General features: G+C 45.9%; 1 protein-coding gene across 1 annotated transcript in view; it reads right to left on the bottom strand.

Moving 5' to 3' along the window:
• Window positions 1-329: 329 nt before the first annotated feature.
• Window positions 330-16,596, bottom strand: part of LOC144149273 (uncharacterized) — a 97,020-nt gene continuing 80,753 nt past the window's right edge. Inside the window, exons 12-13 of the mRNA XM_077680826.1 lie at window positions 10,710-10,841; window positions 330-581 (exon numbers count right to left, since the gene is read on the bottom strand). Coding sequence (XP_077536952.1) covers window positions 387-581; window positions 10,710-10,841 — 327 coding nt within the window. The 3' untranslated portion in view covers window positions 330-386. The remainder of the gene's footprint in view (window positions 582-10,709; window positions 10,842-16,596) is intronic.

The raw sequence follows: 16,596 nt of genomic DNA, 5'->3' as shown, positions 1-16,596 counted from the left end.
CTCTTCCACCTTTGATAAGCGTTACTTTCTCCACCGTTCTAATCCACCGTGGTTGTACACAAACAACTTCTCCGTTTTTATAAATACCAGTACTTCTTGTGGAAGGTGTAGGCGCGGTGAGTTTTCCCCATGGGCGTGACGGAACGCGCTTAGCAAAGTTCAAGGCTGCCAACAGATCCTTTTTTGGGGCATTGGCCATGATAGGCACCACTTCTTTGTCATCACCTCCATGATAACTGATAAGAGAGCAGCCTATCAATCGACGCTGGAAAAACCGGGAAATGGTTAAGCGAATAAGTAAACAAAAGAAAAGACAAACGCTTTGAACATTTGATGATTTTTGGTGTTCATCCGAGTTGGAGGCAAGGGAAAAACGAGCGCAATTCCTAGAATAGGCGACAGTTTTTCTCAGAAGCCTTGCGAGGAATCACAGCTCCTGGTTTGTTGGTAAAGTTCCTCTTGCCAGGGGGGCCAACACTCTTTATGATCAATGCTGTTATGGTTTTGAAGACTTCCTCCACGCCTTCACCAGTCTTTGCACTGGCTTCCAAGACTGGAATACGAAGCTCATCCGCGAACATCTGAAAAAAATACATAATTCACTCGGCTTTAGATTCGAAAACTCTTGAACTGAATTTCTCTTAGAAATTTAGGCAACTCTAGAACCACTCTGACTTCGTGTAAGAAGACACTCTAGTTCAAGAATGTAATTTAGGTCTAGTAGACGTGTACTTGAAACAATACCTTTTTGGATAAAGATGCATCTCATGTAGTATTTTAATTATACAATGGCAGGTGCTGAACAGTTATGTATTTAAAGAAAAGTACAAAGGCCAACAGACACCACAAATATTTAAGGCTTCATGCGGTGTCTTTTGTCCAAGTGCTCGTATACCGTGCTCACAACAAGCAGCAAACTCTCGTGTATGTGCTTTCCATACAAACTAGCGGAAGCAATTCGAAAGTACCTCCTAGCAGTGTGTAAGAGCGCGTACAGGTCTACTGACAATTATGGCATGTCACGAACTATAACCAAAAGGGCTGCTTTGAATCACAAAACAGTTGCCTGGGGGAACTCAGAGCGTTCTGTCTCGAGCCCTCAAGAGGAACCAACTGTTGTCCCTATTTTCTTTACCACGGGGTTGGGCTGGAAACCAGACTCTGGGCCGGCCTGCGTATTCCCAAACTATATTACGTAGGGGCCCAGGCCGACCACACCCCTAAGCAGCGGCGCAGCCAATGAGGTTAAAAAAATTGCAATTTTTTTAACCTCCTTGGACACAGCACCGTGACGTCACTTCCTCTATGTGCGCGACTTCACGAGAGGTGGATTTTTTCTTTTTTCTCTTCCCCTCGTTCCGACTGCTTGGCGGGCGGCCGGTGGTTTCGCTCCGTGAGCGGGGCTGGCCTGCGGCGCAGGGGAAGCTGACGCACATATGGTAGAAGTTAACTTTTTTGTACCTGAGCCCCTGATCTCTCCGCGCTCTTCTTGCGCGCCTGCAAGTTGACGCTGACCTCCGATCGTGTTCCTATATAAGCGTTCCGCTCGGTGCTCGAAGTGCGCGCGCGCGCGGATGGACGCTTTCATGCGCATGTGGCAATTATACACGTTCCAGAAAGCAAACACCCTCATTGAAACTCATTCTACAGCACACAGAAGGGTATACAATTGAGTTGGGTGCTTGTTCACTATATACACACCTCAAAACACGATTCGGTGCGGCAGGTAAGGGTTACAAGAAAGGCTGCCAATTACCCATGATTACATTCACAAACTGTCCTACCCTTGCGAAATATTACAGCTGCATGAGCTGCTACATTTTGGCACTTTCATAAGCACTATTACATTGAATTTTGTTAACATTAACTTCATTGCATTATTCTTTATCAGGAACAGTGCCACTAAGGAAAACATTCACATTTTGTTAACAGAAATGGAAGGTGTTAATCGTTCTTGCAAGGGTGGTACATTGATAAGAACGACACCAGCTCAAACGTACACGTTTTACACTCGGTCATGAATTCCGCATAATTTACACTGCTGGTCATAACAATTTAGGGAAACAATATCGAAAACATATACCAACCAAGGGCTAAGTAATAGTTGGATTGTACAGAAACTGAAGTACTCGAGGAGTTTGATATATGTCTTCTGTACAGGGCTATTGACCACAGTCTCTTCACTGAAGCCACCAGGCCGAGTTTGATATCAGTAATCACGAGTGCTACCAGTCGCAGTGTTGCCAATGTCAATTAGTTATTTTTAACAATTTGTGCTTCATGCACACGCAGATTTTGCTGCATAAGATACGTTATTTATAAATGGACAGCTCCAGCAGGATCAAAATGGCGCTGATGCCCCGCTTGAAATCGGGAAGGCGCACCAAATCGTTACCACTTAATTTGGCTCTGTCCATTATTCGACCGTAATCGCCACCAGCTTTTAACTCTGGGTCCCGCCCCTGCGACTGAACAGGAACATGTTAGTCGGGTCCCTGACGAGTACAATTACCGAGTGCGCCCTTGAAAACGGACTCTACAAATTGGTGTAGCAGCCTGGGCGACTTCCCAGTTAGGTCTACAATGTGAACTGTCTGCAGCGTGCACTGTTTTCAGTGTGAACCGCATTGTCTACAGTGTGAACTGTAGATTAAACTGTGAACTGTGCGTTTTGCTGCCACTGACTGACTTTAATGTGTTCATTTCGCGATTAGGACCCCAAGACTGCAACTGTGTTCATTGTGCGAGTTGTGACCTTCCCCTTTTCCCCTCATCCTTGCTCCCCCGGTGCCCCATGGCCTCTCATTTAATAAAGTGTTACACTCACTCAAATACGTATATTCTTTTCGCTGGGACTAATGAGTAGTTGCGCGTGAGCTTGAAGTCACGGTTGTCGCAGCAGAGATAAAACTAAGTAAAAGAAATGTTATCTCCTTGGCGCACTATTTTTGCGATAGTGATCTGGGAGTCCAACTAGCGGGAAAAATATTGTCACTTTTCGAGATCCACTGATGGGTATAGATGAGCAGTTTTTGTCTGTTTCTGCGATGCATTTTTAGCTACCACATATATAGATTTCTGTAGTGTCTCGCCTTTTAATTCGCCAGCATTGTGTATCAGCTCGCGCCTAAAGTGTAAGCCACACACACGCAAAAAAGTATACAATTTTATAAACAATAAATAACAGGAATAAAAATATAAATAGTACAACAGAAGTTGCAAAACGCCGCCTCGCGTACTACAACGCTTCGTATCGAAAAACATACCTTTTGCCCCGTTTCTGGACCTTTTGGACAATCCAGGTTGTGTTGGTGCACCCTCTCTACGTGTCCATGAAGGCGTTGACTGCTACTTCGTCAGACACGTTCGCGCGGAACACAGACTCATGATTTGCTGACGCGAGGTCATCTCTGACGACCTCGAGCGGCTGCTCCTGCTAATCCATGAAGAAGAAGTTATAAGCTTCGCGACCATCGCGTGAATGCGCGGGGGACGCGGGTGGCGCACACAATTATGAGAACGGACCTTGTGATGGGCACTTCTGCGCGAGTGCGAGGCATAGACGAGTATAGCGAATAACACGGTCGCTGATGTTCGAAGCAGGCGAGCGGCCGACCTACGCGTGTGCTTTCGACCGAATGAGAGCAAACGTTCTGCGCGTCGGTAGGGAGTCCAAAGGACCAAAGGACCAAGACCAAAAAAAAAAAACATCTTTACCTTCACTTTATTAGGAGTGCTTTCTTTTCGGAACGTAAACAATAACTACATATCTACGTGCAAAAGCATCTATCCGCGCGCGCACTTTGAGAAGCGCGCCAAGCTCTAGCTTAACTAGGAACAGCATGTGAGACGAGCGACTGACGGCGCACAAGGAGCGCGGAGAGCGAGCTTCATCTTCCCAGCGCGTACGCCAGGCTTGTGCTACGAGCGAAACCATAAGCCGCCGCGAAGCAGCGCGATCACAAAAGATCAAAACAGATTTTTGTCTTCATTTTTATGAGAGTGTTTGCTTTCCGGAACTTTTATAATTGCCACATGTACGTGAAAGCGTCCATCCGCGCGTGCGCACTTCGAGCACCGAGCGGAGCGCTTATATAGGAACACGATGGGAGGTCAGCGTCAACTTGCAGGCGCGCAAGAAGAGCGCGGAGAGATCAGGGGCTCAGGTACAAAAGGTTAACTTCTACCACATATGCGTCAGCTTTCCCAGCGCCGCAGGCCAGCCCCGCCCACGGAGCGAAATCATCGGCCGCCCGCAAAGCACACGAAATTAGGGGAGGGGGGAAAAGAACAAAATCCACCTCGCATGAAGTCGCGCACATATAGGTAGTGGCGTCACGGTGCTGCGTCCAAGAACATTAAAAAATTGAAATTTTTTAACCTCATTGGCTGCGCCGCTGCTTAGGGGGTGTGGTCGGCCTGGGCACCTACGGGATATGGTTTGGGAATACGCGGCCGGGCTAGAGCGGTGGACGCCGCCGCTGTTGCCCGCCCGTGAGCCTGGACAACAAAAACTCAGACGAGCGTCTTTGGAAGGGTGAGCCAGCACGATCTTTTTTCGTGATCTCCAGAAGTTAGGAGTGCCCCATGCTACATCGGAGGACATTATTTTTCCTAGGAACCACTGGATTGTGCGAAGAGAGGGGTCTCATCTCCTACTCGGATTCTTGCAGTCCACAGAACTAAGTGAGGTGTGGTGACATTGTGTGTCTGTTATTTTACGTCTAAGTGAGGTGTGATGACTTTGAGAGTCTCTGATATGGTATTGGAGACGATTCGGCGGAGCAATTGCCGGCAGTTATGCAAGGCTAAGTGTCCGCCTTATTCAACAATACATACTTACTTACTTACTACTACAGCAGAACTTAGCCACCTGATGTGCTAGCTTATGGGGCTACACCACCGCGCGACACAAGCGCAGACACCGAAACGATTCGGCATGTGAGCTTAGTGATTCCCATTTATACGGATTCAAACTAGTTACTTTAGTGAGTTAGATAATTGCGAGAAAACTGAGGGAACTTTTATAACCGCTGTTTTTCTGAACAAGTTGCTTCTTTCTATATTGGTATTCACCAATATAGAAAACTGAGTCCCATTCATGGCAAAGAGTGCGTTTCTCTAGCGTTTCTTCAGCGGCCAGATGTCTACATGCGGTCACTATATTTTGTTTTCCCGCCCTGGAAACCAATCATTAGCGTATGTTTGCCGTACAACCATACAATTCCGTCGGGTCCGGGTTACCCGGAAGGTGCTGTCGAACAAGTTAATGAAGCCGTGCGAAAAACGTGCGCAATGTACGCGTAGCTGCACCAAAACAGGCCCAAAACAACCGCCGCTAAAGCAGACGACAAAGCCTAAGGAATGGTCCCGCCGCCGTGACCGCCGAGGTTTTTAATCTCCGGCGCCTGGGGAACGCTGGGTAAATTCGCCGCGACATCTACAGTGTGCCCTGTAAGTGAAACCATCTGCCACCCCCCTCCCCCCCCACCAATGCCGCCTCCACCGTATTGGAAGTTTATTGTCCCGCACCTTACGAAAGAACAGCTGGCTGGTAGAGGTAGACAGCTTAGCTTTAAAATTTTGAGGGCACCAAGTAAACTGGTGTCTTTTATGTAATTTTGTATGGTAGTTCAGGAGTCAGACAAAATGATGTGGGTGTAGGTAACTCAGTAACGGCAAGGGCAATGCCCGCTTCCTCCGCAGTTACTAAAGAGGTGGCGGCGGTCGTAGCTGAGACCTTACGGGATGTTGGAGAAGCACCTAGTACAGCGAGTGCGAAGGCAGGACGTGTAAGTAGGCCGCTGTGTCTACGTAGAGCGTGGGATGAGGTGCGGGATAGCGGTACAGGTGCGCTTGGGCGCGGGCTAGACAGCGTCGCTGGGAATAGGTGGGATGAATATTTCGTGAGATCTGCTTAATTTTGAGACGTGCGCGGAGAAGCCGGTGGGTGCAAGCTGGAGGATCTAGTGGCAACGGGTAATAGAATTCGATGCGCTCAAGGATCAGTCGCCAGCCGGAGTCTGGGACATGCGCACCAGCTGAGCCAGGTGATGTGCTTCGATTTGTTTCTCAACAGTATTAGGTATCTCGAGCGTGACGAGTCGTTGAGTGGGTGCGTTTCTTAGAAGTAGCAGGACAAAGCGGTAGGCTCTTCGAAGTGAGGCATCAAGGGAGCGGTGTTGAGAGGAGGTGAGCTGTGCGCACGGGAGGTGATAGTGAAAAAGGCTCACCACGAAGCACCGCACCAGTCGAATAAATTCGGTGTTCTATGTCTCTGAGATGCGATACGTTTAACAAGACCAGTTGTCTGGATGGAGTTGGTGCGCAAGACAAGAGTATTGTCAGTGTTGCTTCTTTCGGAATGGAGATGCATGCCGAGTTGTCGAAACTGGAGACACGGGGGATTGGGTGTTCGTTCAGCATAATCCGACTACGGGTGGGGGAGTGAGTCTAATCCAAAGTGAAGGAACAAATAAGAGTGCCGATTTAGCAGCCGAGCAAGTCAAGCCTGCTTGTGGCGCAATAGGAGAGACCGTGGCAGCACCTGGGGAGAGCGTGGCCTCTACGTGGGCGTCTCAGCGGCAACTCTGGACGTTCACACCAATTTTGGCCGCAGGCTGAACTTCTGAAGTCTGTGGCCGCATCGCCGTCCCTTTCAACTGCATCATTGGTTCAGCGCCTGGAGTGCGAAATTGATCTATTGTCTTTACAGGGATCCTCGTCCTTGTAACAGAGAGGGGCGTATTTGAACATTTGTTTAACATCAATAATCCACTGTCAAGGGTCTGTACCCTTATCGTATGCTTGAAACAAACTTCAATTAGTGACCCCGCGAAATGAACACGCTAATGATGGTACACCGCCTCAAGCACCGCCACCTTTCGTGCGACCCGGCCGTCAGTGCCCAGCTGGTAAGATCCTTCTAAGTTTGTTTGCGTGTGTGCGTGTTCTAATTAGTCGTCTTCACATAAAGTGTCGTTATGAATAACTTTGTCCCAGAAATGCACGCCAACGTTTTCTCTTGTTGCCCTAAACCCTTGCATTGCCTAAAATAGCCCCAATGACAATGCTCATTTATACTTCGCAGTTCTTGTCATCTTTCCGCACTGCTCACGCTTTTCCAGCGTTACAACCTTAAAGATCAAGCCGGTCTGTTTGGCTTATCACAGTGACACTATGTTTCACCGTTGACACATTTCAACGAAGCTTGTATTCGCAGATTTGCGCCGTCGGTTGTGGCGTACGTGAAAACGCATTGCAGTAAAGTCAACTTTACCCACGTGGTCTGCGGTCGCAGGTCTCGGTCGCTCTTCTAAGCTGGCGTGGGACGCGCGCGCACAGGTGCCACTCGTAGTCGTCATGGACGTCCTTCGCATCAGACCAAACTGCAGGTTTGGTCACTTGCTATCTTTGGGCAGTTCATCTTCAAGCACGGCAATGGTTGGCTACGCATAGCTAGCTCGGCGGAGGGCAGCCAGCCATTGAAGAACGTAAACGTGACCAATAACTGCAGAATAATGACCTACAATACCGCATGCCAGACATTTACGTCCGGATAACGCTCGGCCAATTGAAATACTGTCGTTTTGGTCAATCTATTATTTCGCGCTTTCATTTCGGTCATTGCGTGTCGATTTTTTTTGTTCCTTTACGTATTCAGTAAGGTAAAAAGCTCATGTGCAAACCTGTTTCTGGGGGAGATGGGTTGCGTAATCTTTTCTTAAACTGTGTCATACCTCACCGCTTAACACCGACCTTTATTCGCCACCTACCATACGTCTTCTGCAAGAGCCGTTTTTCAAGGTAAGACGTATAACATGTGACACATTCAATTACTCACAATCGTTGATTCCATGCACAATTCCTGAGTGTAATGCGTTACCACCACACAACACCATCACCTATTCTGTCGGAATATATGAAGTAGCAATACTCGCGTAGGTAGCAATCTGAGATTGAATCTCTCAGTTTTTGATTTTGATTGTACAATTTCTGCTTGACTTACTGATCTTTTTAAGGCAAGTGCCTAATTTGTGCAACGCTTGACGTGCAAAAAATTGTCGTGACTAGCACAGAATCACCCAGAAAATCAGCGCTCCTTGGGAAATGGAAGCAGCAACGCTGACGGACAGACCTGAGAAAGGGTGATGGCGCACTCGCCAGGAAAAGGAAACAGCACCGTCAAAGGAAAGGTGTGTGAGAACAGAACGCAACGGAATGTAGAACGTATTGAACGCGCCTAATACATCCCGCCACTCAGGCATCTTGCTGCTATTCCACATCAGCATAAGTGACGACGCACCATGCCCCTGCTGCACGCGGGGAAGAGGGACAGAGTACGCCATGTGGCCTGCTAGAGAAGCATGAAAGCTCAATGGGGACTCTACCAAATGGTTGACGAGACGTTCACGTTCACATATTCTTAGAAAGTTGTAAGCATACCCCCCAAGTTTTTGTTCTTGTGCTGATTTTAAAGCGAAGCTATATCAGGTAAGTACAGCAGATTGTGTCGGTGGGCGTAGACCAACAACATTCTCCCTCGTTACTACCGATACCTGCTTCAGAAGTCATAAAAATAAGGAACTGAACACTCTATATAGGCAACGCCTTTCCAACTCACTTAATATAGTCGGGGTGGTTAAACAAAAATACATTACGCATATTGACACAAAACGACAGTATATAACTTGAATTGGCCGTGTTCTTGTAATTAAAAAAATACTTGGGCTTGATTTTGACGACAGAAAACAAAAACAACTATTGAAGATATAATTTCCCCCAAAATATTCAGGGCATCTTATTGGCGTTCCAACTCCAAAAGGAAGGAAATGTTTCAATGATGGCGATAAAGCGGGGGAACGCGGAAAAATCATATTGGCTTTAGGAAACCTCCACCGTGTTTATTGTTCGAGGGGATGAGCGTGACAGGTGGACGGAAACCGAACACATGCATTTACGTGGCAGGGGGGTAGAACAATGCCGTAGTCCGACATTTGCAGTGAAGTGAGCAGATACGCAAAGCTTGTGGTTCAATTAAGCCAAGAGCAATAATTAAAGGAGAGTCGGTGTGCAGTTGGCAGGAGTACGCCGGCATGCACCGCGCACTCGAAAGCCCACATTACCTACAGCTACGCTGGCTTTTATCTTCACCAAGTGGAAAAGGTCTAAATTTCTTTTCATTTATATTTTGGTGCATATATCACTCGCCCTCTATTCTACTAATTGGTTTTTCGCGCTTTCCACTGAACTGGTTTTTCGAATTTTCCGTCTTTCGAGCACAGTGTATCACATTTCGGTGGGTATCCATCCCCCATTTAATATCCACCTGCGTGAGGGCCTTTTCGAGTATATTTACTGAATCATTCAATATATACCTTGATCATTGCGCAGATATTGACGCAGGTGTTCACTGGGATAGGCAGAATATACTAAACTCCCACGTGAAATTTCGGCGCACTACATTATCGAGCCGCATATCCAGTGCCTTCTGGCAACATATGCTATAGTTTTGAAACCAATTTGTACTAATTAACATTTTCTCTGATACTCTGTTCTAGCAAATAAGGCTTTCCAGAAGATGGTCTTCATGGGTCAGCGCGTGTCTTGGTGCTACCTACGCAGTAAATGCTCAAAACTCGCATGGAAAGCTCGTGTACTAAAAATGGTATCTGTGTTTAATCGCACTCCTGGTGTAAGTACTGACATTGAAAAATGTGGTTTCGAGCAACCTTTTGCAGCAGCGGTGCCACCTGGGGAGAATGAACCTTGAGTAATGCATAAATTATTCCGATTATAATGCAAAATTACCGCATGACCTGCAGCCACAGCCCGCGGCCTACCGGAATAGGATGGCCACCCAGTGCTCCACTTTTAACCCAACTCCCTTCCCCTCTTTTCGTAATAAACGTTTTCAACAACAACAACAACTGGCCCTTAACGCCTGCACGGAATTATCGCCAAAAAGACACGGTCCTTATTGGTGGTTAAAGGTCACCGTGCTTGAGTAACCACAACAGGTCAGGGTAATTCAAACACAGGGGCATCTGTCATGCTTTAGCTGGCATCCAGCTGTCCCGGCAAAGCTAGCACGGTCACAAAATTGGCCCTGGGAGGAATATGTGCGAGAATACTAAGTACAGTACCCATAATACAATGACCAATTTGCTTCTTCGTACCAATAACGAATTATGCACCAAAGGTTTACTTTGAATAAGTTACTATTTAAATTGTAAATGTACGGTGTGCTGATAATTGGGATACGTTTCCTTGGCTGCAAAAAAAGGAAGAGTGGACGCACCCACAGAAACCTGGCCTTAACCCATATAATTGTATTTCTCAGCAAAATATTTGCATTATTATTCTGAAAACTAATCGCGAATACTTCCAAAAGTGTCTGTGTTCGGGCTAAGTGTGCTGTGAGAATTATGGAATTCTTTAGGCTTCAGTTTCTGACGCTTGTGCAGGCAAAGTATTTATTCCGAAACAATCCAGCAGGCGTGAACCACGTCACTCCGGCTGTTTACACCGATGTGACCCAGCATTCTCCCTTGGCAATCCTCCCTTCATTTATTATTCAGCGAATGCACGTTGGGTACAAAAAGCCACACGATAGACACAAACTATACGCAAATTTTTATGTGAATTTATTACAATTCCTCATAGTGCTAATATGTTTAACAGAGCCGCAAAACAAAACTGTCACTTGCCTGTGCAGACTGGTGGCTAACGGCCTTCTTTTCGGTCATGTCGCTCTTGTTTCCCACCAGAAGCTTGATGACATCACCAGGTGCATATTCTGCTATTTCTTCCAGCCACTTATTTATGTTGTCGAAAGACGTCTGCAATAAAGTGCCAACATCGTGCTTTTATCCACCGCTATATAACGCAGCACCCGGCGTTGGCTAACCAAGCGTGTGCAAGCCGTGGCGAAAAAGAATCCCCCATCGCTTTATCGAATAGTGGCTCCAACGACTATTCTTCATGATCGAAATTCCTGAACGCTTTCGTCCTCAAGGTAAAATTTTTGAAAAATGTACCTCCAGTTGGGCAGAACGTTTACCTGCAATTTCGGCCGGCCATTTTCGGAATCACGACATCTATAGCAGCCGCGTTTTTGTTTCTGCAGAATCTGTGCTGCTTTGATAGAGCTTGCGAAACAAGTATCTCTCTTACAATGGCAACGCGGTTTCTGGAGCAAGACAATTATGGTTGTTATAACCCAGAGATTAACGGTTCCTATACCAACGCGGATCAGGTAGTATCACGGAGTCACCCGTATTTTTATCAAAGTGGGCATGCAGTTTCATATCATGGTAACTCTATTATCCAAGCTTTGATGACATCGTTGCAATGTTTGGTTTAGCAATTGCGACGTGGTTGCACCGCCCATCTACATAAAAATGGCTCTAGCGGGATTTTAACTATCGTTTGAAAATGTCACTGGAAGCGGGCCTACAAGTGACGTCATGATTGCTTCCAGGTCACCAGAAATTTCGGGCAGCTGAGCATGATGTCGTAAATGCTCGCGGCATTTGAACATACAGTCCAGAGCTCACAACTAACCTTCTCAGCAAGCGGAGCGGAGGGTTAAAGGTTCCTAATTATTTAGCGATATTAGCGGCAATGCCGTTAATGGCTTAAAATTTATTTCTAAGAAAATTCACAAGGCAACTACACAAAAAAACTACGAGACTTTCAACCGCCCCAAATCTTTACCTTGCACCGCCGGACTAATGAACCAAGTTAAGCAGTTCTCCAACACGTTAGATTCGAAAGCTCAGTGCAGTGCAACGTCTTTGAAATGACTTGTCTGTAATATTTCCTACGAAATTTGCGTCTCTACTGTAGCCGCGAAAGGTTTCCGGAGATTGTTTTGGATAATACTAATATCTAGCCTAAAATTTCTATAAAATAGGTCTTAGACGTGTATCTCATAACTTAAAACTGCGCGCTTCTGGAAGTGGCAAGCCCCTTGCATTAACATTACTTTGACATATCTTTTTTTTATTTAATTACAGCAACAGCCACACCGTTCGAAGTCGAAAGCCCTCGCAACAAGATCTGGGCTAGGATTCAAGAACGTGCTGGTGGGCTACGGTCATTTCTGCCCGCGCTCTTAATTCACAGATCTCAATGCAGTGAAACACGTCGTGATATGTCCATTAATCGCCGATCTTTTGTTATTAAAAGAGGAAGAGCTACGAAGCGCACGCCAGTAAAGGTAAACTTCAGCGCGAAATGTAGGTACTTGGCTGGCACAAGATTCATACAAGCCGCATTGAGAAGGGACTGCACCGACGGGCCGACAGGAGCGAACACGTGGCTTCAGGCAAAGGTGAGCCTGCGGAACGAACTTCGGAGAGGGCTGTCTGCAGCGGCTGGTCAGTTGGTGACTTGCGCGGCCGCAAATTCAGGCAGACGTTCAACAGCAGATCGACACACGTTCTAACTAGGCTTTTCCCATCACATCCTTAGAAAGCTATAAACACCCCTTGTAATTTTGGTTTGATCCCATCTTCTTTGGTGGCAAAGGCTGCGAATTTGTCTAACGAATCTCCTGTTGCGTTTGCCCTCCGCTTCGGCAATTGCAACCCTTGACACGCACCACTCCTAAGATCGGACACCAGCTGCTAAGAAGGGGAGCCACGGAGACGACGGTACGTACTTTTAAAAACTTTTTGTCATCTTCAGCGTGCGAGAAATAGCCCGAAAATGAACAAAAGGTTTACTCAGCTGCCCTAAATAAATGACTTTTATTGTGTTACAACGAAAACGTAACCTTGCAGTTTTCTGTTATGCATTTACGGAAAAGAGTTCGTAAAAGTTCTACCTTTCTGAGTATCTAAGCGCTATAAGCCGGTGGTTCCTTCGCGTTAATTTTTAGGGCTGGGCGTCGGTTACAAATTTAACCCCCGAACTTTTATCGATTAATAGATTGATCAAACGAGTGCGTTGGTTAGGTAGAAAGAAAGTAGAAAAAATATTGCACGTTTGACCACGGTTTTTACTGTCATGTGGCCGGCACGGTCAAGCCTGAGTAATTACAGGCATTCATGGCGAGTTCGCACTGGCTAGTTGGAATGGCGAGTTCGCACTGCGTTGGCAACTAAGTTTGTTAACGTTTTCAGGTATCCAAATTCCAAATGAGCCAAGCTGACCAAATGAGCCAAATGAGCCAAAGACATTCCAAATGAGCCAAGCTGATCACCGTCATGGCGCTGATGCGGCCGGGACGCTTATCACCATGTTCGTTGTGATTCACACGATATCTGGACCCAGGAACATCGGCAGTCATCGATGTCATCCAGTTAACTGGAGGGGGACCTGATCAATCGTAGTTCAGTTAAGTCAGTTAGTCTATACAACGCCAAAGCGGTTTGAGTGAGGAGGATGATTTAGGGTTCAATGGCGCAAGGCCGACAAAAGCAGACAGCGCCATGACAGTGGTCAATGAGATGAGAATAATTTGTAATAAATGCACTTGCTTAAGAAATTTTACTAAGGGGGTTGGCGTATAGGGCCACATTTGAAATAGTGAGTATACTAAGAGAAATGGTGTATAGGGTCTTGTGAAAACATAGTGAGTGCAGGCACCTACGGTGCAACGCCTCAGGTTCCGCCGCTGTTTTAAAGCACATAATGAACACAGGTGAGGTTATGGGATATATGATAAGTGTTTTAAACCGTCTGCATCTGCTAGGTAACTAAAAACGTTTTTGCAAGAGAAGATGGGATGGTTCGATAAAAATAATGAAGGGTTCAAGAGAATGTTATGTGTGTAGGGTTCATTACCATGACGTTTCCTTTCAATGCTGCACATATCACATTCAATACGAATATGAAATACAGAAAGCTGCCCCCCACATCGTTGGCACTGTGGCTTGTTTGTGCAAGCTAACAGGTATGAATGTGCGATGTCTGTGCGGCCAATTCTCAGCCTGCATAAGGCCGCCTCCGTGGATCTGTCATGTTTCTCGGCAGTACGTTTTGGTATTTTAGGTTTAATAACATGTAATATATTATTTATTACTTTATCCAACTGTTGTTTCCAGTGGTTTTGAAGCTTCCTCCTCACAAATAGTTTTAGGTCTTGATATGTTCGAAGGTTTATGTCTATGGCGCACTTTGGTCAGCGGCTTCGTTTCCCGCCATGCCACAGTGGCGCCGAACCCAGTACAGCTGTGACAGCAAGATTGATACTATAAGCCGAGTACAGAGCTCTTTAAACGGCTTTAAAAGTTGGGTTTGTTCTGGCCTTCAGAGACGAAAGATTTGAAACAAGACTCAAAGAGTCTGTATATATGACTGAGCTCTTAATTTTGTGTTAGAAAAATTGGCTCAATGCTAGCAGCACACCGTATGCCTCTGCAGTAAATATACTAGTGTTCCTGCTAATTGTTTTGGATGAAGTTAATATCGCGCTATTTGCAGCACACGAAACGCCTGCAGAACTATTCCAGGGTTCCGTGTAGAATTCCGCTTCTTTGTATTCGTCCCTAAGGGACAGAAAGGGCTGAGCAATAACAAAATTTGGTACATTTTTCTTTTGTGTTTCTCTGAAGGACATGTCACACTGAATTGCAAAATGTCCAACGGAGCAACCGACTAATGAATAGAGGTGCAGTAAAAATCAGTAAGAGGAACTTGGAACTCTTTTACAAGGCGTGACACTGCTAAAGGAAAAGGAGGTGCTATGGATGGTCGTTTTTCAAAAAGTTGAATACTAGTGTTATTCTTCATAATGGTCTTCAAAGGGTGTTCCTTCAGAGAAGTGATCTTTGCAGCATTCATCAGAGCTGTGTAAGTGCGCTGGTACTCCAAGGACCAAACATTGGATTCAAAATGCAGGGATGGAATAAGGGTCATTAGATATGCACCTGTGGCCAAGCGAAGCCCCGAGATGTATACCGGGTACAACATTTTCAGGGCTGTTTTGCTTGCAGACTGGTATACAATACATCCATAGTTGACCTTACAAGGCTATTTAGAAGTGCGAGCAGACACTTCATGCCCGTTGCCCAGGACTGATGGGATAAAACTTTTAAAATGGCCATCGTTTTTGGGCATTGCATTTTGAGTAATTTGATATGCGGAATTAATGTGTTTGTGCACAAGTAAAATAACCAGAAACTTGTGCTCATTTTTTAGAGGTATGGGCTGACGTTTTAGCGTAATGCAGGGAAGGGGATGGACGCCGCGTTGCCTAGAAAATACCAGAACAGCGCTTTTATCAGCGTTAATGTAAACCCGTTTTTCTGAGCCCATGTAACATATTGTTTAAACCTAATTAGATCTGGCGTTCACATATAGATGAATTACAGGATTTAAAACTCCCTTGAAAGTCGTCGACTTAAGAGGAGTACGAGACAGTTCCGGGGAGAACATTTTTAGCGAATTAATTTTTACAAGGAAATGTGCACAGCTCAGCACTCCCCCCTGGGGTACGCCATTTTCTTGAACAAAGGTTCTGGACAGCACATTACGCACACGCGCACAAAATGTGCGATAGAAAGATGGTCCTTAACAATATTGAGCGCGTTAAAGCCAAGGCCGAATGATTGCAAATCCAGCAATATATCGTGTCACCATGTTCTATCACTTGCCCTTTCCATGTAAAAAAACACACAAGCAGTGTTCTTAATGGACGAAGGCATCTTTCACATACGATTCTAAAGCAACCAGACTATCCGTAGTTGATCCGGACCTATAACCTGTCTGAATTTTGCCTAAAACACCATGAAACTCAAGAAAATAATGAAGTCGCCTATATATCCTGTTTTCGAGGGGCTCACATAAACAGCTAGTCCAAGTGATAGGCCTTTACTAGCAGCGAGACAGGATTCTTTTCCTTTTTTAACAAGTGGTACAACGATAGCCTCTTTTCATGTTTGCATATTTTGTTAAAAAGACAGAGCATTGTATTGAGATTGTCGCTGTGTAGGTGTCTAATCATGTCATAGGTAATTCTATTCGCTCCAGGGGCTGACTTCCCACATATCGTAAGTGCACTCATCAATTCACGCATGTCAAACGGGGAACTGTATCCATCATTCAAACCCTGTTTCACACCTAAGGGATAACGCTTAGCTGTCTTCATCATCATCATCATCATCACCAGCCTATCTACGCCCACTGCAGGGCAAAGGCCTCTCACATTATTCTCCAATTGCCTCGGTCCTGTGCTAACTGTGACCAATTTATCCCCGCAAACTTCTTTATCTCATCTGCCCATCTAACTTTCTGCCGCCCCCTGCAACGCTTGCCTTCTCTAGGGATCCGCTCTGTTACCCTTAATGACCAGCGGTTATCTTGCCTTCGCATTACATGTCCTGCCCACGTCCATTTCTTCTTAATTTCTACTAATATGTCTTTAACACCAGTTTGCTCCCTGACCCACTCCGCTCTCTTCCTGTCCCTTAATGTTACACCTATCATTTTCCGCTCCATTGCCCGCTGAATTGTTCTCAATTTAAGTTGAACCCTCTTAGTGAGCCTCCAAGTTTCTGCCCCGTAGGTAAGTACCGGTAAGATGCAGCTGTCATACACTTTCTTCTTCAGCGACAATGGTAGGCTGCTATTCATTATCTGAGAATG

The sequence above is a fragment of the Haemaphysalis longicornis genome, unplaced genomic scaffold (genome assembly GCF_048455015.1).
Source record: "Haemaphysalis longicornis isolate Haplotype H1 unplaced genomic scaffold, Haemaphysalis longicornis Haplotype H1 scaffold_8, whole genome shotgun sequence".
Taxonomy (NCBI): Eukaryota; Metazoa; Arthropoda; class Arachnida; order Ixodida; family Ixodidae; genus Haemaphysalis; species Haemaphysalis longicornis.
Note: the sequence above shows the minus strand (reverse complement) of the source record. Positions and strands in the feature narration are given on the sequence as shown.